We start from the raw sequence: 24,609 nt of genomic DNA on the forward strand, positions 1-24,609 counted from the left end.
TGGAACCATATAGGAGACTTTCTTGTCTCGATCACTCTAATTGGCAGACAACAGTGCTGCAGAGGGGGGGAGACGCGGTGTAGCACGGTTTACCTCACACTCAAGTCAGTGCAGGACATCCACCCAGAGCTACGGGAGAAGCTGGAGAGGCAGAGCCTGCTCCCCACCCAATAAGGCTGATAAAGTAATGATTAAAAAAACACAAATGCTTGATTAAGGGCCTGACCCGATCATAGCGGTCCCGGCTCGGGCAGAGAATCTAAACTCTAGTCTGTGTCTACCAGAGTGCCCACCTCTGACTGCTGACATACTTGTGGAAGGAAGCATTTTGGCAGAGCTCTATTCTTTTATTTTTGTGAAACTGCATTTACCATCATCCTTTGCAAAAGAGAGTGAGGGGGAGAAAAAGGTTTAACTCTGGCAGTGGATTGGTTAGAAATGTGTTTGCGTGTGTGTAGGAGTTCGGCTCTGGTTTATTCATGGCTGTCCGAGGGGATGGATTGAGTCATCTCAACGGCTTCTCTCCTTATTTGTCAGCGTGCTAATGGCCTGTCACCGGGCTCTCAGACTGGGCGGACTGGATATCACTCTATTGATTTCATAAGAGCTCGCTGCCTTTTTCTAGAAGAAATCAATGCCATCAGCAGAAGTGCAAGTCCTAAGTAACTCATATGTGCCCGTCAGCGTTTCCTGCTTGAGGTTATTTTTGCTCTTGCTTGAATTTCACTGCAATTAAAGCCTTAAATCAGGTGTAAAACTTGGAATGAACCGATCATTTGATTGTAGTCTTGTTGCTGTAGAAGTGTTGTTAATCAGATCTCAGTGCACTTTTTGGAGTTTAACTTTGTTGGGAAAAGTGATGAATGATTGTAGCCGTTTATTAGCAAGACTAATTTCTGAACTCAAATAGTTTTTTGTCGGTGGGGATCGGGATTAGCTAGAACATAGTAATTTAGACACATGAGCCACTGCGTCTGGTGTTTATATTACATATTTCATGTGTTTTTTTTTATTCCCCCAAATTGTGCGTACTCCATCAGGGGAAAGTCAGTTACTTCAGTACATCCAGCCAGCCTGGAAAACACACAGATGGCTGTTTTTTAAAATGTCTAAACTTCTACTCAACTAAGCACTCCACCAGAAAAAAACACACATTTTTAACAGTTTAAATAAGTCTTAAGCAGCGCTCCTGTAAGCGAACTGTGTCTCGTGCTCTCTGGTTGCGTCGTCAGAAGTCTCAGTAGAGGCCGAGATAACTTTGTTGAGAAGTTCTCTCTCAGCACCTGCAGGCAACTTTTGAAGCGCCAAATGTAAGGTTAATTTCCTCTGCTGTGAGAGTATTAGCAGTCACATTGCCCATAGGAGCATAATAATGTTCTTAATGTACTCTCTCTCGTTCTCTAGTTTCATACCCTGACTCCCCTTCCCTTTCTCAGTTGAATAATGTGCTCTTCTCTCTGTCTCCACTTCCCCATTGCGTTTTACCTCCCTGAATAATCTTCTGTACCTCGCCCCCTCCCTTCATGCTCTAACTTTCTTTCGGTACATTCTGGCTCCCTCACTCCATCTGCAGTTAACCATAATTGAGAGTGAAAGAGCGACTTATAGAAGCAATAACCCTTGGAAGTGAGCGGCCTACGGAGGAGCTGTCAAAACTCTGCCTTAATTACAGTACGCTGTGTGTGTCTGCTGGGGTGAGGACGCTGGGAGATATTAGATTTTACCATAAGGACAGCGTGTAGATGTATTCATCCATATAAAGTTTATTTAGTGAAAGTTTTTTTTATGGGATGAGCAAATATTACATAACCATTACCCTCTCTAGAGCTCCAGTGTGACCCTTTTCATTGTTCCATCACCCGAATGTTTTTTTTTTTTTTTTTTTTGTCATCCCACAAGAAAAGATAACATCCTGTTTGATGTTTATCTGTCCGTCATGTTTGTAGAACTAACTGCTGATATGATACCTGAGATTTGACACCAATGCAGAACTATACCTTAAAGTGCTCATATTATGCTTTTTGGCTTTTACCTTTGTTGTGTTATATATCTTTTTTGTGCACGTTATAGGTTTACAAAGTGAAAAAGCCCAAAGTCCACCCCAAAGGGACTTACCATCTCCAACAGAAAACACTGTTCACAAACTCTGCTTCTGACTGGCTAGTAGTCCTTACCTAGCTACTGTCAGGGCACACCCTCACACTCTGCTTCTGACTGGCTAGTAGTCCTTACCTAGGTACTGTCAGGGCACGCCCTCATACTCTGCTTCTGACTGGCTAGTAGTCCTTACCTAGGTACTGTCAGGACACGCCCTCATACTCTGCTTCTGACTGGCTAGTAGTCCTTACCTAGGTACTGTCAGGGCACGTCCTCATACTCTGCTTCTGACTGGCTAGTAGTCCTTACCTAGGTACTGTCAGGGCACGTCCTCATACTCTGCTTCTGACTGGCTAGTAGTCCTTACCTAGCTACTGCACATGTGAGACTCCCAACAAAGGTGGGATAGAAGTACGATGCCTCACTCTGTAGCTAAAACAGAGAGCTCAACACACAGGGTGAAAAGAGGAGCTGCAGCAATGTGCAGTACAACAAAAATATGGTGTTTTCTGAAAAGTAAACTATGTAAAACTATTCAGGTACATCAGATACTAAATGCATTGGTTATCCATTTATTAATAAAGGATTTTTAACTTGCTATCAGCAAGTTTTTCAAGACCAACCAACCGCTGGCCAATGAGAAGGCAGTTTGCTGTTAATGGTCACCCCCGCGATGCCAAACCAGTCTTTTATTTCGTGCTGCAGCAGGAACATGGCCACGCTCGCCCACCTTCGTCTTTCCCTCTCATCTCTCCCATGCTGCTTAGCGGCAGGTGGGCGGGACGGGTGGGGTAGGTGTCCGTCTGTGTCATTCAGATTACTGTAGGAGGCTTTTAATGCGCTGTGTTGATGTTCCAGCACAGCAAAGCTCATCCCCAAACTCCTCTTTTGTCTCTGCTTATTAACCATGTGGTGAAGAATTCCCCCCCCACACCTCCCTCAGTACTCTTGAGCCAATTCTCTCTTTTCTTTCTCTCTGTCCTGCCCTTCCCTGTTTTGTTTTTCATTATGAATTCCCCCGGCAACCGCCAACCACAGGTTTGGCAAAAATACATAAAGAGAAGAGGAGACGAGCCAAGGATGAGGGTGGAGGGTGTATGTGTATCCTGCTGTTTGATCAGTGCTGGCTGACTCTCCAGTTTAATATGCATCCAGTCATCCTGTTTTCTTTCACCTCTTACTGCTTTGTCTCTGTCCTTCAGTCTCACAGCATCTCCTCTTCTTCCTCTCCGCCTCTGTTTTTAGCTACGACCCATATTTTGACATTTATTCTTTATTATTCATGCCACCAACTTTGTAGTTTTAAACCTCTCTGTGTGGAGACGGCACATTCTTTTAACACGACGGAATGCAATCATATGAACAAAAGTAATTGTTTGAGTCACAGGTTCAACTTTTCAAATGTTATTGATGACTAAAACCTTTTTTTTTTTTTTAACTTCAGATTAAAGAGATTAAAAAGTTCAAGATTAATGTGGAATAAATCACCGGTGCCTCACGAAACTACAGAAAGTGAAAAGCGAAATGGACTTGTAACGTAACCTGGGAAAAGTCCTTAATAAACTGTGAGGAATTTAGATATAAATGAAAGTGTCTGCTCCTACTGTCGTGGTCTCTGGGAGGGAAACCGAACTTAGAACAGAAATTAGTTATCGGTGCAGCCCATCATCAGTTCTTAATATTTTTTATAGCTCTTTTCTAGACACTCAAAGACGCTTTACAGTTGTTTCTAGGGATCGACTGATACTGGTTTTTCAAGACCGATACCGATTGTTAGTAGTTAAAGGTGCTCTAATCGATGTTGGGTGACGTCACTTCTTGTTGACGTTTGAAATATTTTCAAACAAAACTGACTAGCTCGCCCCTCCCTCCTCCTCTTCATCCCGTCCCCTCCCCCTCCTTTCCACGCACTAACCCCCCCAACCCCCACCCCCAACTTGTCAGTTATTTGCTGGAAGACTGTTATGTTTTGTGGTGCAGGTTGGCAGTTTGTTTTTGTTGCTGTTTGTGGAGCCTGGGCTGTCTACAGAGACCGCGTTTTTTTACAGTGTGTTCAGGGGACAGGCAGCTAGCAGATAATGAGATGTTTTTTACAGTGTGTTCAGGGGACAGGCAGCTAGCGGATAGTGAGGAGATGTTTGGAGTACGTGACAAATAATGTTGTAGCCTAAAAAAAAAAATGCATGACATCGCTTACAAAACTTTGTTTAATAAATGAGAAACTTTCAACATAATTCCCAGTAACAGAGAGTCAGATAGTGTTGTGGGGGGGGGGGACATTAAGTCAGACTCAGTGGCGAGTGACACCGAAGCAGAGGGACAGACACAGAGCTGTAGCCGAGCCAAAGTAGACCACTTTTTAATTCATTAACTCTATCGGTTATCAGGCAAATAAAACGCCGATACAGATTATCTGCAAACTGCCAAAAAACGGCCAGGGCCTATACTCGGTCTATCCCTAGTTGTTTCCCTCCTGTACAACATACACTGGTGTTTAATTGTGTTTCACCAAATGCACAACCCCCTTTGTTGTCTCATTAGCAGACACGTGAAAACAGAAAGTAAAGGAAGTTATCGTCATATGTTCATATGTATATCTGGCTTTTGTTTGTGTTCAGTCTCCCACCAAAGCCGTGTACAACGCCAGACACTGGACGTTGGAGCGTGAAGAGGAGCCCCCTTCGACTTTCATCTCACGATCACAGACAGCTCCTGTAAGTTCTCAGTGCTCAGAGTTACGGGCAGTAAGTGTATGTATGTGTGTGTGTATTTTTTTTTTAAACCCATTTCACATCAACCCTTTCTCTTTCCAGGCACCAGTCTCGACAAGAGGATCCAGTAAGGAGCCCACTGATGCTCATAAGGACGATGGCGTTTTCAAGGCTCCTCCCCCTCCTCCCAAAGTCACCAAGTGTGTCACCCTCCCCACAGATCTGTACCAGGACGCCGTCACTGCACTCAAATGCCGCAAAGAGCACAAAGAGGTACACCGAAATGTTTCACTGTAACTAAAACAGTTTGACTCCCCTTTATACTTAACATGCCCTTTCAAAGTGTCCGTTTTTTTAAATCTGCTGCCATGAAGTAAACAGTTAAAGAGGTATTTGGCACTTTATCGTGTCATTTGTGAGGGACTTTACTGGTAGACCTTAGTGGAGGACAATGTTAATTTAAAATTTAGCCGTGAGTGCAGTGTTTGATTGCATTTTTAAGATTCAAGAATTAAAATCCTTTATTAATCCCACAATGGAGAGATTGACACTGTTGCAGCAGCAAGGGATAGGGGGAAAAGTAAGAGACACAGATAAACAAACACGTAATTAAATATAAGTAAAGAGAATCAATAGTAGAATGCATTTACAGTATTACAATATAAGTCATTTTCATTTGTGTGGGTGTGTGGGGTCTGGTGATTCTAAAGTCTGACATCAGCAGGATGGAAAGACTTGTGGTATCTCTCCTTGACGCAGCCACTCCACTTAATTAGACACTGTCATTCAACCTGCAAAGTTTCGGTGGAATCGCCTGTTACTTAACAGAGAATTGCACAAAAATGAACTTAAAGGTGCTCTAAGCGATGTTGGGTGACGTCACTTCTTGTTGACGTTCGAAGTATTGTAAAGGTCATTTTTTGGGCTTGCGCCTTTATTGGATAGGTTAGCTCGCCCCTCCCCCTCCCTTCCACGCACTAACCCCCCAACCCCCACCCCCAAATCCTTGTCGGTTATTGGCTGGAAGACTGTTTGTTATGTTTGGTGGTGCAGGTTGGCGCAGTTTGTTTTTGTTGGCGTTTGTGGAGCCTACAGAGACCGCGTTTTTTACAGTGTGTTCAGGGGACAGGCAGCTAGCAGATAGTGAGGAGATGTTTTTTACAGTGTGTTCAGAGGACAGGCAGCTAGCAGATAGTGAGGAGATGTTTGCTGTATGTGACAAAAAATGTTGTAGCCTAAAAAAACGTGTGACAGCACCTTTTAGTATAAAGGTATTAAGGCGTCCTGGTGTAACTGAAACGTCTCTGTTCAAATCCAACCGGCCCTTTGTGACATGTCATCCCCTCCACCACATTCCCTGTCACTTACTACTATAAAAGATAGGACGTGAAGAAGAGGTATTTTTTTGGACATGTTGCACTCATTCACCCCCCCTGTTTTGCAGCTGTATACAGTCGTCCAGCATGTGAAGCACTTCAACGACGTGGTGGAGTTTGGAGAGAACCAGGAGTTCACTGATGACTTTGAGTATCTGGCTACTGGTCTGAAGAGTGGACAACCTCTCAACACACGCTGCCTTAGGTAAGACCCCGCTGGCATGCCCCCCCGTGGACGGAATGAAGTAAGGATCGACCGGTACTGTTTTTTTCAAGGCCGATACCGATTATTAGTAGTTAATGAAAACGATAATTGATATTTGGAGCCGATATGCATTTACAGTGACAATTAAAATCTTTAAAGGTCCACTGTGTAGTGTTTTAAGTATTTTATTAGCTATAATCAATGTCTTCATTCATAAATATGTCCTCATTGGTGTAAAATGACCTCTGCCAATAATCTGACTTATCCTCGTAAGCGAAGAATTTCTTACCTGTATTTACATTGGACGGGCAAGTCCAAGGAGACTTCCGTGTCTAATCGCTGAGAGGGACATAGAGCACTAGCCTACCGGTCTAGCTAATCCACAACGCGTGTTCGTTCAGAGCCAGCGTCACATGACTGAAACAGAGAAGGAGATCAGTGAGAGGCGCTTGTCACCGCCCCGGTAAATGTGAAAGCCTGCGCTGCACTTTAGTTCATAATGGAGGATCATACTTATGCCGAGCCACAGGAGAAGGAATCCTCGTCGCCAAAAAAGCGAAAATTGGAAGACATATTGTCATAGCTTCTTGGTATATAACTGCTACCGTAGGTGCAACATGCGTTTGAAAAAGCGAGGCGCTAGAGAGCACTATTCGTTTGAATGCAAAATACAATTTCACCGCTAGATGGGAGACATTCCTACACACTGTACCTTTAAGTCAAAATTAAGATTTTGGAATGTTACAACACAATACTTTCTTAAATTCCTTTAAGCAATTATTTGCTAAATGAGAATTTTTCAACATAATAGCCAGTAACAGAGAGTCCGATAGTGTTGTGGGCGGGACATGAAGTCAGACTCAGTGGTGAGTGAAACCGAAGCAGAGGGACAGACACAGAGCTGTATAGCGGAGCTTTATTGGTAATCAGGCAAATAAAATGACGGAACAGATAATCTACAAACTGCCAAAAAACGGTCCCGATAATCGGTCTATCCCTAGAATGAAGAACACCCTCCCCATTGCCCTGCTGCTGTGGTCAACTTCAGGCTGGTCACGTTTGTGTTAGTTTCAGACTTTTAGCTTACTTAAACTTCTTCTCTAAAGTATTTGAATAAAGCCCCATTCACACAGGACTAGTATTATCTGGGGACCTCATTTCGTTATCGTTTTGTGCACCACATTCACGCGGGATAAGCAAAGTCTGTATTTACTCAAATTGACTGACATTATCCCCCACATAGGATGTCAAGTCTTTGATCAAAACTTTGATTTTAAATTGCCAACTCAGCCAGTACAACCCCGAATCACAGAGATGCTGATTCACACGGGACTAATATTACCACACAACCTCTGTGTTTGGGGAGATATGGTAGGTCATTTACGGTGGAATTTTAACTTGAACTACAGACTTGGCAGGTTCGCACAGGATTAAGATCACAAACTGCCTCCGCAATAATTACAAATTACTAGATGTCTCCAGGTATTACTAGTCCCGTGCTAATAGGGCTTATCATAAATATTAAGGCATTCTTTTCACCATTTGCTGATGATGTGTGTGTTGTTTCTCCAGTGTGATTAGCCTAGCTACGCGCTGTGCCATGCCCAGCTTCAGGATGCACCTCCGGGCCAGAGGGAAGGTGGCTCAGGTCTTCAAAACGCTCAATGATGCCCCTCAACACCCGGTAAGGATCAGTCGGTACAGGTGTACCAAACACACCTGCAGATGGAAACTACAGTGTATAGTAATGAAATGAATGAAATAATGGCAGAATGAATGATATTTAATTATTTTCTCATCTTTAATTTAGAAAGTCAGTTTAATACTTGAACAGATTGGAGCGGTAGTAGGCGAAGGGTTGAGTGAAGTTCATTACAGAACCCACGATATGTTAAATTGTGATGTGTGAGGAAATGTGTGGCATAAGACGTATTGTTAGACATTCTATCCTTAAATGGTACAAAGCTGTAGAGGTTTAGCATAATCTCACAGAAGTGAATTTCGTTTAAGAAATGTGAATTTTTTGATTTATTTTTTTCAAAGTGGATTTTCATCTACATTGTAATACATGAATTCTCCCTCTGCAGAACCTGGCTCTGTGTACGGCGTCTCTGATGTACATCCTCAGCCGAGACCGGTTGAACATGGATCTGGACCGGTCCTGTCTGGACCTGATGATCCGGCTGCTGGAGCTGGACCAGGATCAGGGGAGCCTGGCCGTGACAGGGACAGAAACCGACTCCACGGCTCAGTTCAGCGCCAGAGAGATTGCCAAGATGAAGGAGAAGATCAGGAAGCTCTGCGACACTGTGCATAACAAGCACCTGGACCTACAGAACATAACGGTACTGGACAGAGCCTACTTTTATTAAAGGAACACGCTGGCTTATTGGGACGTTAGCTTATTCACCGTATCCCCCAGAGTTAGATAAGTCCATACATACCCTTCTCATCTCCGTGCGTGTTGTAACTCTGTCCGACGCACCCACCGCTAGCCTAGCTTAGCACAGATCCTGGAGGTAACCGGCTCCAACTAGCCTACTGCTCCCAATAAGTGACAAAATAATGCCAACATTTTCCTATTTACATGTTGTGATTTGTATAGTCACAGCATGTACAACAGCCATCTTCTAACTGTATACATACTGGGAACTATATTCTCAGAAGGCGAAGCACTGCTACTTCTGCTACTTGGGCGGAGTGATTTGCTCGCAGCACCTGAGAAGCCCCGTGGTGAGGAGCAGAGTAACAACGGTGCTTTTAAGGTGTTGCGCTAATCACTCCGCCCAAGTAGTAGTGCTTCACCTTCTGAGAATATAGTTCCCAGTTTATATACGTTAGAAGATGGCTGTGTCTCATGTGAACTTGTTATTTGTACAAGCTGTGACTATACAAATCACAACATGTAAATAGGAACATGTTGGCATTATTTTGTCACTTATTGGGAGCAGTAGGCTAGTTGGAGCCGGTTACCTCCAGGATCTGTGCTAAGCTAGGCTAGATGGAGCCGGTTACCTCCAGGATCTGTGCTAAGCTAGGCTAGCGGTGGGTGCGTCAGACAGAGTTACAACACGCACGGAGATGAGAAGGGTATGTATGGACTTATCTAACTCTGGGGGATACGCTGAATAAGACAAAGACCCAATAAGTCGGCGTGTTCCTTTAAAGACTAGCACTGCTGGTTTTTAGTTTTGCGTGAATATTCCTCACACTGGATCATTTTAATTCCAATTCCCTCAGTGTTTCCTGCAGAACTGTTGGGTGAAAAAGCCTTGAAACAGCATTTAGAGTGTTCCATCTCTCCACTGAAGCCTCTTCTTTTAGCAGCTCTTCACTCAGGGTGACTCAGAGCCACCCACACGTGTCAAGATATTTCTTGCACCTCCAACTGAAGATCTTTTATGATGTAAAACATCTACAGTTAATATAAGCTTTTGGTGTCCGTCTCTTCGGGCGCTTTCACACCTGTAGTTCGTTGGACTTGGTGCGATTCGGGGGGGGGTGACGTTGCAACGTTGTTGCATTTTTCATTTGGTTCGGTTTGCGTTCACACTGCACTTTGTAAAACGCACCAAACACTGTAAACACAGGTCACGCGGTCGACAGAGCTGCTTGTTTATTGGACAAAATATCTGAAACTCGCCGACACTCAGAAATAATGGAGCAACACCAAATTTATAACGACTCGGGTTTCCTGGTTCTGCTTTAGTGTTGCTGATATGTTAGACAATGAGCAGCTGACAGACAGCGAGAGATGATGATGTCACACAGACTTCATTCACTATATGGACCTTTTTCACAGCAGACATGTTGACTTGTCATAGTAGGAAAAGCACAGCTGAAATTGATAACCTTAACGATGGCTCCATCAAGTGTCCCAGTGAGCTATTTCAGTGAGTCAGCATGAACAATACCAGGGCCTCTCCTAAGTGGAATGCAGCCATCATTAATGGTTAATGGTTGTATACACCAGTGCTTTTTTTAATATGACATGTCAACATGTCTGCCGTGAAAAAGGTCTATTGTCCACTATAAAATACCCACAATGCACAGCTAATTTGAGCGTACGTACGATCTACCTTACATTTAGCTCCGGTATACTCTCTCTTTTTCCAGGGAGTCCTGGCCAAGACGGCAGTATAATAGTTCCATATTAAAATATACAGCGAAAAACAAACAATGTAAAACAGAACATCATCTCAACATAATCACCAGCAGCGTTCAGTAACAGCACATGTGCATTTAGTACTCAAATAGTCCTTTTATCCTAATTTTAAACTGTGTCATTGTTGGTAGGTAGTCTAATTTAAGATGATTCTGCAATTTATACCAGGATGAAGGTGCAAAAACTTTAAAGTCACTTTTCACTGAAGACAGTTCGCATTCATACATGATTGGCCCATATGATCGAGGATTACAATCCCTGGTGGTGACTTTAAGAGTCAGGAGAGAACATAAGTAAGGAGGTCAGTTTACACAGTATGGCCTTAAAAAGAAAAATACACCAATGCTCCAACCTGCGATTGGGCAAAGAAGGCCAACCAACGCTCTCGTACAAGCTACAAGGTTTAGATTTGATTCCTGTTGTCCCTCCTCTCCCCCTGCAGACGGGTCATCTAGCCATGGAGACGTTACTGTCTCTGACCTCAAAGCGAGCGGGAGACTGGTTCAAAGAGGAACTACGGCTACTGGGAGGACTGGACCACATCATCGATAAAGGTGAAAGATATTATAAAGAATTTGTATTGACTCACAATAACGGGGGAAAATAACGACGATGCATCAGGTTTCTGATTCTGTCTCCCTGTTTTCTATTTCTCCCTCCACAGTGAAGGAGTGTGTTGATAACTTAAACCAGGAGGCTGAGAAGGAGAAGATGGTGTCGTCTCTGTGGGGAGCTGAGAGGTGTTTACGCGTGTTGGAGAGTGTAAGTGCGACACAGTCTATAGAACAACGTACCTTTGTAGTACGCAGCACTCTCAGACTCAACTATATCTTTTGGAAAACTTTTGTAACTGACGAAAGAAGATGTTAGTGGAACTAAAAGGATCCGAGAACAAATGGTTTCATTTTTTAAAGTCAGCAATCAACACAAAGAATGTATACAGTTGACACAAAAACCACTAATATAATATAATTTTTCCCATAACCTGTTCCCACTATTGAGATTTAGTTGAACTCTATGATTAGGACATCTGCTTACTTTACATAAACAAGGAATAAAATTTTGGGAGCGTGAAATGAATATTGCAACAAAAAAACATTTAATCGTAATTGCATCCTATTACCTTTTGGGATTGCTTGGACGCAGTCGGGTCTATCTGGCTACAGGTTTGTCTTTTTTATTTCCAGATGTAGAGGTTGATCTCAGATGTAGGTTTACATTGATAAATCATAGGTTTGTGCAAGGGCAGGTGCATTTGTTTTTTTTGTTTTTTTTTTGACCCATAAGGATTCACCTTAGCAGCAGCAAGAGATGAGTTCAAATCTCATGTTGATACTATATTTTCCTAAATGAAATGTAAATGTGTATTGTGTGTGTGCGCGTAGGTGACGGTCCACAACCCAGAGAACCAGGGCTACTTGATCGCCTACAAAGACTCATCACTCATCATCTCCTCTGCAAAGTGAGAAAACACACACACACACACACACACACACACACACACACACACACACAGTACATTCCAGTCGTCAGATAGGATTCAGTATGATTTTGTGTTGACTGATTTTACAACACAACCCTGCTGGTCATCTTGAAGCTGTGAAACTGAATTTGTAAAAACAGAACTCCTTTTAAAAGCTGTTCTTCTTTCTCTTTCTTTCTTCATCGTCCTGCCATGTCTATTCACTGGGGTCCCCTGATGGTCAAAAGATCTTTTTAAGAATATTCTTGAGGACATGCTGAATACTTAGAATAGTTTATCATGGGAATGTACACATATAAAGATGGTGAACACTGACTGCAGATTAGGTGTGTGTGTGTGTGTGTGTGTGTGTGTGTGTGCCAGTCTAACTCTGTATGCCCGATGGTCATTATGTGTGTCATTATCAGGGTTTTTGTTGATTAATTTCCTGGTGGTGACATCCTGTCAGTCACAGCGCTGACCTTTGCCCTCTGACATCAGCAGAGAGAGAGTGTAGTCCACCGGGAAATGACCCGACCTCTGTCTCTCTCTCTCTCTCTCTCTCATTCTCTGTCTGTCTCGTTTTCTGTGTGTCTGTCTGTCTCTCTCTCTCTCATTCTCTGTCTGTCTCGTTTTCTGTGTGTCTGTCTGTCTCTCTCTCTCGTTCTCTGTCTGTCTGTGTGTATCGGTCTGTCTCTCTCTTTCTAGTTCTGTCTCTCTCTCTCTGTCGTTCTCTGTCTGTCTCTCTCGTTCTGTCTGTCTCTCTTGTTTTGTCTGTCTCTCTCTCGGTCGTTCTCTGTCTCTCTCGTTCTGTCTCTCTCTCTGTCGTTCTCTGTCTCTCTCTCTCGTTCTCTGTCTGTCTCTCTCTCTGTCGTTCTGTCTGTTTCTCGTTCTCTCTGTCTCTCTTGTAGTCTGTCTGTCTCTCTCTCTCCTTGTCTGTCTGTCTCTCTCGTACTTGTCTCTCTCGTACTCTGTCTGTCTCTCTCGTTCTGTCTGTCTGTCTCTCTCCTTGTCTGTCTGTCTCTCGTCTGTCTGTCTGTCTCGTTCTCTGTCTCCCTGTCTCTCTCTCTCGTTCTCTGTGTGTCTGTCTCTCTCTCTCTCGTTGTCTGTCTGTCTGGCTCTCGTTCGGTCTCTCTTTTTCTTGTTGTCTGTCTCTCTCTCTCTCTCTCTCCTGTCTTTCTATGTCGGTCTGTTTCTCTTGTTTTCTGTCTCTCTGTCTCTCTCTCTCTCGTTCTGTCTTTGTTTCTTGTTTTCTCTCCCCTGTTGTCTGTCTGTGTCTCTCTCTCTCTCTCTCTCTGTCTCTCTCTGTCTTTGTGTGTGTCTCTCGTTTTCTGTCTCTCTCTCTCTTTATCATCGTCTCTGCCCTCGAGTGTTTCAGCCACATATGTTTGTTTTAATCTGAGAGTCAGTTTTGTCTAAATGGAGTCACAAAAATGTCAAGAAAGGAAATGTCCTTACACTTATTTTCCTTATTAAGCAGAAAAATACAACCGTACACCTCCTGAATTTAAGTTTCTCTCTTCCTCCGTCTAAGACGAGATGAATTGCTTTAACTCATTATAAAACACACTTCATTCAAACTCTGTCCGTTCAGAAATTCCTCGGTTAGTCTTAAGTCCACTGTCTCAACAATCAGCAACTCTGGTTTGGTCGAAATCAACCTTTGATTCAGTAAGTTAGATGTGAGAAAAATATTGAAATGAAAAAATATGAAAATATTCTGGCTCTACACGCTGTTTTCCCCCTGTGGTCTGTCTCTGCCCTCGCCTGCTGAGCAGCTGCTCTCACCCGTTCTTCAGAAGCAGACCATTGAGTTAGCAAAATAAAATAAAAAAACAACAACCGTTAAGTGTTCTCAGCCAATCGCTGATAGCCGATATATTTGTGAAATCGCCCAATATGTTGGTATCGATGTATATGTCAGCCTAAGATGCATTTTAAACAGTCTCTCTAACACTTCATCCACCAGAGAGCTTATTATTTAACTGTAAAATCTGAATATTACATACAGTATGAATATCGGCCCTTATAAATACAGTGTCAGTCAACCGGCATTGCTTTCCCTTCTCACTCCTCCATCACCCTCTGTGTGACCGGACCTTCGCACCCCCACCCCCCACACACACAGAAGGTCTGGCGGGGGGGTATGACGATGAGGATGAAATGGGTCAACAAAGAGCTGCTGTTTCAGTGGGTGACACAGGCCTCCGTCTGAGCATTCAGCTGTCCTCTCTGTTAACTCAATTAACCCCAAAACCACAGGGTGAGCGAGAGAGCACTGCCACCTAAACTCCGCGCACGCACGCGCACGCCTTTCCCTCCTCTTTGTTACCGTACTCGCTGCTCTTATTGTTTCAACCCAAACTCAGCCCTCTGCCTCTCTGAGTGTTTCAGCTGTCTTTTCAATAATCCCCCAAACCACCCATTTAGGCAGCAGAAACACACACACACACACACACACACACACACACACACACACACACACACACACACACACACACGTCCTATTGTACATTGATTATCCCTGTCTGCGTCTTAGCAAGGAAGTTTTTCTTGTTGCTCCATTGACACCCTGTTGCACACTTCTGTCCATAAAAAGGAAAGTATACGCCAAATTTGTATCTCCTGTAGTTTTCTTATCCGGCCCCCCTTAACTCTCACTTTGTCCTTCATTCTACACTGTTGCCCCTCCTTTCTCTTTCCCTTTTTTCTTTTTGTCTTCCTTAATTTCCTTCCTGTCACTCTGTCCTGTTGTTCAGACTCTGGTTTCTGCTCTCTGTTCCGTCACCGCTGTCATTAGATTTAATCTAGTTATTTACATCAGGCGGCTGACCTGCTTCACCCCTTCTGCTGCTGCAGCCGGCCTCTGTATGTGTATGTGTGTGTGTGTGTGTGTGTGTGTGTCTGTGTCTGTGTGTGCGTGCGTGTGTACACATCTTTCTCTGAATGCTGCTCTGTTTTATGATGGAGTAAGAAAGGAAAGAGGGTCGTCAAGTTGCGAGACATTCAGCTAGACATCTGGATGTAAATCCTGTTTGTGTTGGTGGTGAACGAGTGACTATAACATTTGTATTTATCTTCTAATAAGACAAAGTAGGTTAATCCACAGGAAAGCTATGATGAACAAAAACAGTCTGCACTAAGGCTGCTATATATACAGCGTTTCAGTCTAAGTAACCTTCATCGTCATATACCAGAAGAAGGTGTGTGTACGATGAAGGTTATATCAGGTAGCTTGATCAGCGGGCTTTCCTCCTACACACCTGTCATACTTTCAAGTGTGCAGAGATTTCTTTCAGTTTTTTCAGGACGATTATTGAATTCATCGAATCATTGTCTTGTCTTGCAGCTAGGTTAGGTTGGAGAGGTAGCTTCACATAAAGAGCTTTTGTTGTAAAATAAAGTTCTTGTTTTTCATGTTATCGGTGTGCAGTCCTTTGATCCAAACACAATACAGAATATATTTTTTTAAACTGTTCTCCTTACTCCCTTCTCCTCCTCTCAGGGCGTTGCGGAGGTGCGAGGAGATGATCCAGCGTTACAGCAGGGAGCTGAACTCAGACGGAGCCGTGGGGAAAGCCGTGGAGGACTGTATGAGGGCCATTATAGGAGTCCTGCTTAACCTGACGCACGACAACGGTTAGCGCACACACATAAAAAGATCAGAAACACACTTTACTGCTTCCACATTAACACGTTTCTGTTAGTTCTACTGGAAACTAAAATGTTGATTAATTTGAGTGGATTGTGTGTGTGTGTGTGTGTGTGTGTGTGTGTGTGTGTGTGTGTGTGTGTTTGCAGAGTGGGGCAGCACGAAGACAGGAGAGCAGGAGGATTTAATAATGACTGCTCTGAACTGTGTTCTCAAAGTACCTCAGTATCTTCCACAAGAACAGAGGTTCGACATCCGAGTACTGGTGAGACACACACACACACACACACACACACACACACACACACACACACACACACACACACACACACACACACACACACACACACAGTTAAGCGAGCTCAGAATCTGTAAAACACTAACTGAAAAGTTTTAAAAGGACAGACACTTGATCAGACTTTTAAGATAAAATGACATGTTGCCACTGTGTGTTAAATGAATGAATGTGTGTGTGCGTGTGTGTGTGTGTGTGTGTGTGTGGCGTTCAGGGTCTGGGCCTGCTGATCAACCTGGTGGAGTACAGTGCCAGGAACAAGTACTGTCTGATGGAGATGGAGATGGAGGGAGGTCAGGGTCCCTGCGACTCCACCGTCCTGCTGAACCCTCCGCTCCAGGACATCACCTGCACCGGCCCACTCAGCGCCATCGCTGCACTTGTACAGGTACGCTGTCTGTCTGTGTGTGTTTTCAGACTACACGAAGCAGCATCATCAGTTATGAATCATTGTCATTTTTTTCTCTGATTAATCAATTAAATGTTTAGTCTATGGTATTTCAGAAAATAGTAGAAAATATTTCTGAGAGATTAAGTTCTCAAAAAAATTACCGTAAATCTTAAATTTGCATTTTTGCCAGTCTAAGAAACTAGAGCTGCAAAGATGAATCGATAAGTTGTGAACTATTAAATTAACCGGCAACTATTTTGATAATCAGTCGATCGGTTTGAGTCTAAACGTCTTAAATATCTTTGAGTTGTGGACAAAACAAGACATTTGAGGATTTTGGGCTGGGAAACTCTGATTGACCATTTTCTGACATTTTATAGAGCAAACAACTCATCTATTAATGGACTGTAAATGGACTGTATTTCATAAAGTGCTTTTGTAGTCTGAAAGACTACTCAAAGCGCGTTAACATAGTACAGGAACATTCCCCATTCACTCACATTCATACACCGTGACCGAGGAGCCACCGTACAAGGTGCCACCTGCTCATCAGATAAGCATGTACACTCTGATGGCGCAGCATCGGGAGCAATTCGGGGTTCAGTGTCTTGCCTAAGGACACTTCGACGTGGGTCTGCAGGGCCACCAACCTTCCGATCGGTAGTCGACCGCTCTCACCACCTGAGCCACAGCCGCCTCTATAATCCAGAAACTAATCTACACATTAATCGACAAGGAGAATGATCGTTAGTTGCAGCCCTAGTTTCAACCCTAGTCCAGACAGAGGAGTGACTGACCTGTGAACCAGCTGTTGTACATTGTTTTCAGCTTGACTTTTTGTTGGCATTTGTGGAGCCTGGGCTGTCTCCAGAGACCGTGGTTTTTTTACAGTGTGTTCAGGGGACAGGCAGCTAGCGGATAGTGAAGAGAGCTGTATGTGACAAAAATGTTGTAGCCTAAAAAATGCGTGACATCACTTAGAGCACCTTTAATGGTTTAGAGCAGGGGTCTTCATTGTGTTTTAAACCAAGGACCTCTTAGCTGAAAGAGAGGCCGAGCAGGGACCCCCTACTACATATATTGTATAAAAATGTAGTTGCATATTAAACTGGGACAGATGGATGAAAATGGATACATGGATATAATATATTAAATTAACATAATGTTTTAATGTTAAACATACACGTGGAAGGCAAAGTAAGTCCTTCAGCTTTAAGGTAAACTGTATCTGTGGATGGCTACCATAATGGAAACCGTAAGCGTATTTTTTTTTTGTATGAATAGGCCAGAGATTGAGATACATGTCTCAGAGACTTCTGCCTCCACCCCAAAATAAAAAAAATTACTGGAATTTGATTTGTGTTATTCACAGCCCTGAAAGGTATTTCCTACAGTACCACTCTTTCCACAGTTTGGTGAAGCACAAGCAGCATCGGAATAATTTCTGCAGCAGGTGCTGTATTAGAAATATTTCACGGTGATCACATTTGAATTTAAGACTGTAAATTAATAGTTGTATTATCCTTGTTGCTTACGCGTAGTCTCAGCTGTGCTTTGTTCTGTACTGCTGTGGCAGATCAGTTTCCCACGAGCACCATTAAAGCTGCTTTTAAATCAAATAATTAAATTAAATTAAACCTTCTAATTGGATTTGGCTGGTGCTCTTCCAGCGAGGTCAACAGTAGAATCAGCAACAGCAGCCTGATGACAAACAGAAGGAAACAGGAGAGGAGAGGTGGGATGAGTTATTGTTAAAGTGAAAATAGATGTGACTTTTATTCAGAGCAATGAAGGATGGAGTGATTGTTCTGATGTCAGGTTTTAAGAAATGACTTCAGGGAACATTTAAAACACAGTAAATGTTGAAATTAAGATGAACTTAATCAACATGGCTTGGGGAACTTTGAACACAACTGCGTGAGGTTTTTACATAGCCTGGGAAAACCCTGACCAACTTCCAGCATATTTGAGATTTGCTCTGCCAGTCTGGCCAAGAGCCCATTCAAGCCCATTTCCAATTTTTCCAAATCGAGGCACCAATCACAACCGTTGAGGCGTCCTTTACACGATGCAACATGCTCACTGGTTGAGATGTTTTTCAGTTGCTCTGCATATGTCATCTCCTTCATCGCTCTGATTGGTTGGAGGACTATCCAGTTGCGCCCAGAGGCATTTGAGCGGCGTCCGTTGGTGACGCCCCTTTGGAAATGGGCTGTGACTGAACCTTCCCCAGACCCACTCTGTTACAGCTGAGAAGGCTCTGGTGTCAACCAGGCTAGTTTTTACATATTTTAAAACAGTAAATGTAAAGTTGTTTGTGTAGCACCTTTCAAAACAAGTCAAAATAGAATAAAATATATTTATACTATAGACAAGAAATACCCAGGTAGCCAGATTAGATAACTGTTAACATGAAAGAGGTTTTTCTTTCCTCTACTATTCGTCATTTCCTACAGTTGTTACCGCAGAATTTTAAAGCTGTTATATGCAAGTTTTTACAATTTCTGACTTTGGACTTAATGGCACCCTGCGCCAATTTTAACTAACAAATGTAAAGGTGTTTTCATAGCCCTTTTTACAAACACGTCCGTTAAAGAGCCCCTATTATCCCCCTTCTTTTAGTGTGTGATATAGTTTTTTGTGTGTGTAATAGATGTATAAAGTACAACACATTTCAAACATTCCTGTTTGAAATTCCTCAATTAGTGACGTCACTGATTGAGAAAGCCAGCCCAGTTTTTCATCTGTGCTGCCCATTGGTGCTGCCTGAGCAAGCCCCGCCCGCCCCGTGGCTTGTTTGAATTTGGTTGACCAATCACAACAGAATGGGCCAGCTGACCAATCAGAGCAGAAAGCTTTTCAGGAAGGCTGGCCAAGAGCTCAGACAGTGTTTGAGGCAGACGAGCTGCAGCAGCGGGCCGCATGAGCAACCTAATGTTTTCTGAACATCAAAGCATGTAAACCTATTCTAGTAGACCCCCCCCCCCCCCCAAAAGAGTACAAATATGGTGCTAATAATGACTATAAGATGGGCTCTTTAAAGCATACATATACACACCGTGCACTAATTTTCACTAACCTGCTATGCAGAGTTTGCTAACCACGTTTTTATTTTTGTGTGAATTGTCTTTGTGTTCGTCCTCATCAGCTGTTCCTCCAGCGGGAGCGGGCCGCCATCCAGGCTGAGGCGCAGACTGATGACCTCATCAAGGAGGCGCCGAAGCCTGCGCTGGACAAGAGCGGCGAGTGGCAGGAGACGGGCGGGGAGATCCAGTGGGTTGCCAACGACAACAACGTAGAGAAACCGGAAGATGAAAAGAAGAAGAAGGAGAAGGAGGAGGAGGACGAGGAGCTGGACCTCAACAAAGGTAACAGCCACGTTGTTGTTGTTTCTGGAAGTTACCGGCTCAAGGCCCCGATCAGACAGAGCGCGTTTGAGAAGCCTGGGGCAGATTTTTGTAATGGTTTTGTGTGAAGAATTTTGCTCGCTGCTTTTGCGTTTGCCGGAGCGCCCTGATCGCTAGTCTCGTTTTGCCAGACCTTCCTCTACAGCGCTGCCAGAGCCACGGTGCCTCTGCTAAATAGTCTCGGGAAGGAACTTGTTTTGGTGGAACATGTGTACGTTCAAAAGTAGCTTTAGTCGTGCAACAGAAAACTCAGATTGGACAGATAGTCTAGCTAGCTGTCTGGATTTACCCTGCAGAGATCTGAGGAGCAGTTAACCATAGTCCTCAGAAATCCACCAGAGTTTAGAGCACCAACATAAAGTTTGCGGAAGGTAACGGACAGCTGGTCGAAAAGAGGGACATCTGGCGGATATAGTCTACCTGAACGCTAACCCGACGAGCCAGATGGTTTGTTCCACAGAACCATCTGAGAAGCCTGTTTGCAAAAGTGCACTTTCAGTCAAAGATTCTCTAAACCGTCTCTGGAACAGCAGTGGCCGTCACACACACCTAAACCACGGCCATGGCTGCCAGAAGATCCTCGCTGTACGCCGATTGGTTCGGTCCGCTGTTGTTCGAACAGAAATGCATTTACTTGACAGCCTGACGAGATGGACTTTCAGGCGATATGTCATCCCGCGATTCTTGCTGGATCGCGTGATATTGCGAGAATCCAGCTGCAGTGCAAGGTAACCTGAACGCCTTGCAAAAACACCTGACGTCATTTAACTCCACAGCAAAATAACGGTCGGCTGAGGCCGGTTGATTCAATGGTTGCCTAGCAAGAATAACAGAAAAAAACTCAACTAGTCTGATCACTGCGTCAAAACAAAAACGGCAGCGCGTCTCGTGTTTTGCAACCTGCAAACACGCTCTGTCTGATCGCGGCCCGAGTGTGTACATTTTAAGAACACAAGACCTGAACATGTTTCTTCCTCATCATCTTCCTCCTATTCTCAGCTCTGCAGCATGCAGGGAAGCACATGGAGGACAGCATCGTGGCCTCCTACACAGCACTGCTGCTGGGCTGCCTGTGTCAGGGGAGCACGGTGAGTGAGACACACTCACACACTCCCACTCGAACTCACTCACTCTTACACAACAAGAAAGATGCCGGATATAGAAGCAATGCACCGATTCTCTCTCAATATTTCTGTTTTGTGGACTGGTGAACCCCGCCATTTGTTTTGTATCATATCAGCATCAGCACCTTTTGCCAAAGAGCTCAGCATGCAAGTGCATTAGTTCCATTTTTTTCTGCATAACGTGCAACTTTTAAGGATTTCCATCCCTTTATTACGTCCAATTAACCACAGACCTAAACCAGTGTGCTCTTTTGTTTAATGCTACTTCATTATTTTGGCTTGTCTGAAAGGTTTCACTGGTCAGGATCGGCATAAACGTCATCCACTGAATTCCTGTCGGGTACATACTGTTAAACACATTTACACACAAACACTATTGGACACAGAGATAAATTACACACACACATTGGTACATGCAAACATCCACATATAGAACCTGAGATCAATACGGTATGCACTCATAATTATCAGAGTTGAGCTGTAAATGTTCAAACACATTAACATCTCCCGATACTTCGTTCTGTGTGTATCCTATGTTTTAACTCTCTCTCTGTGTCTCCACCAGTTGAATGTGACTACTGTGAGAGACAACCTGCCGAAAGGAGATTTCTCCATCATGACAGAAATGCTGAAAAAGTTCCTCAACTTCATGAACCTCACGGTGAGTCGCAGCTGTTGAGAAAACATCATCTTTGTCTGCAAATCACCTAGTTGTAAACGGTTAAATGCCGTGTGTGTGTGTGTGTGTGTGTGTGTGTGTGTGAGAGAGAGAGAGAGAGAGAGAGAGAGCAGGTTTGTTGTATGCGGATGTCTTTGTGTGTGTGGAAACTGATCTCTACTTTCTCTCTGCAGTGTGACGTCGGCACCACAGGACAGAAGTCCATCTCCCGGATCATTGACTATCTGGAGCACTGCTAGAGAGAAGCCTTTCACACACGCGTACACACACACACACACACACACACACACACACACACACACACACACACACACACACACACACACACACACCTCATTCATCTTCGTCACCACCATCCTCATCTCAGATTAAGTTCACTCCTGGAACACACACACACACCCACCCAACAAACACCACTTCTTCTTCTTCTTCATCATCATCTTCCTCTGCGTGTTGTGACCAGACGTCGTCCAGTTAAAGGCAGTTTTCGTTGTCATGGTTTCAGCAGTGGAAACTCCAGCATAACTGAATGAAAAGGGAGTTGTTTTTTCTTCTAAATTGACTTGAGATGAACTCAAATGTATTATGACTTCATGTGGTATCCCCCCCCCCCAGCTGTGATCAGATTTTTATTTTATTTAAGATACAATCCAAGTCAGTATTTTAATTGTTTTTCCCACCCGTCCTCTATTTATGAAAGTTGCTCAGAATGCTGATTTTTTTTTCCAGCAATTTTTGTTTTTTAAATCTTTTTTCTTTAATTGTTTTTGTGTTTGATACATTTCCTGTTAAAGTTTCCTCCAGTTCAGCTTCCCCTCCCCCCTCTTCGTATCGATTGGTGACAGTTTGGAGTGAAGGTGACATCCAAGAGCCTTTTCCCCTGGAGTGGCGTCCTTCTCTGGGCCCGGGTGATGAGGAGACTGCCTTTGCCTGGCCTCAAAACAGAGCCCACATTTCTTTCAGGTTGTTCTGGACTGGAGTGCCTGTGAGAAGAACTCTGTTTTTTGAAAGTACGGCGGCGGCACGTTTGGCTCTTTTGGTGGCTGTGGATTTCATCTTGTGTGCCTCATCCAACTCTTTGCCATGGAATGATGACATTTGCTGCCAGTTGTTCATAAGCATAGTGTATGTGGTGATGATGACGCCATTTCTTTTCTGAGCAAATTCATGGTCCTCTCTTTGCCCGCACCACGAAACTCCTTCACCCTCATGCCACGAGTCCATTTGGCAAACTCCTCGGTCCACTTTGTGGGGAGCGAAGTTGGCATGACCAGCAGTGTGTGGTCATTTCTTGCCTTGACCCTCCCCACTCTGTGGGAAAGAGGCGGTTTGAGGCAGAGTATTGATCTATTCTGGCCAAAGAGTACAGAAGTGACACACCCGAGAGCCTTTTCCCCTGGAGTGGGGTCCTTCTCTCCAGCTCGGGTGATAGGATTCTCGTACTCCGTTTTAAATGTTTTAGCCGTGCCGAGGAGAGTGCCTTGGCAAGCTAAGTCAAACAGAGCCCACATTTCTTTTAGGTTGTTCTGGACTGGCGTGCCTGTGAGAAGAACTCTGTTTTTTGAAGGTACGGCGGCGGCACGTTTGGCTCTTTTGGTGGCTGTGGATTTCATCTTGTGTGCCTCATCCAACTCTTTGCCATGGAATGATGACAATTGCTGCCAGTTGTTCATAAGCATAGTGTATGTGGTGATGATGATGTCTTCTCTGAACGTTCTCCAAATTCCTGGTCCTCTCCTCGCCCGCACCATGAAACTCCTTCACCCTCATGCCACGAGTCCTTTTGTGAAGCTGAAGTTGGACTGCCTCTAAATGTTTGCAGTAGGTCTGTTTTTAGGGGGGTTTTCATCCGTATAGAACCAGAGAATGTGTCTCTTTGGAAGTAAGAGGCGTTCTTCCCCTCTCTAACCTCTTCAGCAAACTAGCTGATTTAAAATCGATTGTTCTTGTGCCGTTATCGAAAACCGATGCTTCTCCCAGCATGCCGAGCGCACAGCCAACAACACACCTGAGACCAAAACGGAATGACCCTCCAGGTTGTTAAAACTCTCTGGAAACTTTGAACGAAAAAGTAGAAACTCTTCAAAGTATCGATCGTCCTCTCACTCGACATCAAAGCTTTTGTGTCTCGGCGGACCAGAACCTGTCCTCCTTTAGCTCCCCCCCCCACCTCCCCCAGACGCCCACAAAAGAGCCTTCAATTAGAGCACAAAGGCAGCCGAGGTGCCCCGGTCTGAGAGGTGGAGGCGAGTTGCTTTACTTTGGTTTGAACCCAACCACCAGCGGAGAGGCGTTCAAAGATAAAGTTGATACTCTTATTTTTATTATTATTTTTTTTCTTCTTCCTGTTTGGTTGTTTGTATCCAGAAAGACTAGTTTAATCCCAAAGTTTACAGTTTGTGGTTTTTTTTTAATGGAAAAATCCTCCTCCTGATCCCTTTGACTCACACATTACAGGAAGGAGTTATTCCGTAAAGTGCTGCATTTTTTCCCCCCCGTGCTCCCAGGATGCATTTCGTCAACACCAAAATGAGAGTGCATTTTGGTGTTGTGTGATCTCTGCAGGGCGATTGTTGTCCAACATGGAGACTCCAAAGAGGAATTGTATAGGTGTTTTGAGTTGCCAAATTATTTCTGGATATCAAACTACAAAGGAAGGAATTCTACTGAGAAGAGATGGAAATCTAAAGCACATCAGCTGTTTGTCAAAGGATTTGAGGGGATTTTTTCCTCATTTTGTTGATAAGGCACCATTTATAAAGGGTTAATGCATACGAACAAGTTTGGGTTACACTGTACTTGAAGGTATCTACATAAGAGTGACATGACACTGTCATGAACGTGTCATAAACATTATAAACAAGTCATAAACGATGACAACGCTTCTGTCAGTAAGTGTCATTCAGTTTTTGTCATGACAAGTTAGAGTTATGGTTAGTTATGGTTAGTTATGGTTAGGGTTAGGGTTCATGTGTCATGACAGTGTCATGTCACTCTTATGTAGATACCTTTAAGTGTTACCCAAGTTTCTTCATAGATGGTTAA

The 24,609-nt window shown here is 43.8% G+C and overlaps 1 protein-coding gene across 3 annotated transcripts in view; it reads left to right on the forward strand.

Moving 5' to 3' along the window:
- waplb (WAPL cohesin release factor b) overlaps window positions 1-24,609 on the forward strand; it is a 52,528-nt gene that overhangs the window by 19,049 nt on the left and 8,870 nt on the right. Inside the window, exons 6-20 of one of the 3 annotated variants that reach the window (XM_031314945.2) lie at window positions 4,716-4,811; window positions 4,911-5,081; window positions 6,253-6,389; window positions 7,962-8,073; window positions 8,477-8,734; window positions 10,997-11,108; window positions 11,219-11,316; window positions 11,940-12,016; window positions 15,522-15,655; window positions 15,818-15,933; window positions 16,178-16,351; window positions 19,503-19,722; window positions 20,761-20,849; window positions 21,451-21,546; window positions 21,738-24,054. In XM_031314945.2, the coding sequence (XP_031170805.1) occupies window positions 4,716-4,811; window positions 4,911-5,081; window positions 6,253-6,389; window positions 7,962-8,073; window positions 8,477-8,734; window positions 10,997-11,108; window positions 11,219-11,316; window positions 11,940-12,016; window positions 15,522-15,655; window positions 15,818-15,933; window positions 16,178-16,351; window positions 19,503-19,722; window positions 20,761-20,849; window positions 21,451-21,546; window positions 21,738-21,803 (1,956 nt within the window). In that variant the 3' untranslated portion in view covers window positions 21,804-24,054. Of the gene's footprint in view, window positions 1-4,715; window positions 4,812-4,910; window positions 5,082-6,252; window positions 6,390-7,961; window positions 8,074-8,476; window positions 8,735-10,996; window positions 11,109-11,218; window positions 11,317-11,939; window positions 12,017-15,521; window positions 15,656-15,817; window positions 15,934-16,177; window positions 16,352-19,502; window positions 19,723-20,760; window positions 20,850-21,450; window positions 21,547-21,737; window positions 24,055-24,609 lie in introns of those variants that run through there. The other 2 variants (XM_035997421.1, XM_035997422.1) reach the window with 2 other exon arrangements.

Source organism: Sander lucioperca, chromosome 22, assembly GCF_008315115.2.
Source record: "Sander lucioperca isolate FBNREF2018 chromosome 22, SLUC_FBN_1.2, whole genome shotgun sequence".
In the NCBI taxonomy this organism is placed as follows: Eukaryota; Metazoa; Chordata; class Actinopteri; order Perciformes; family Percidae; genus Sander; species Sander lucioperca.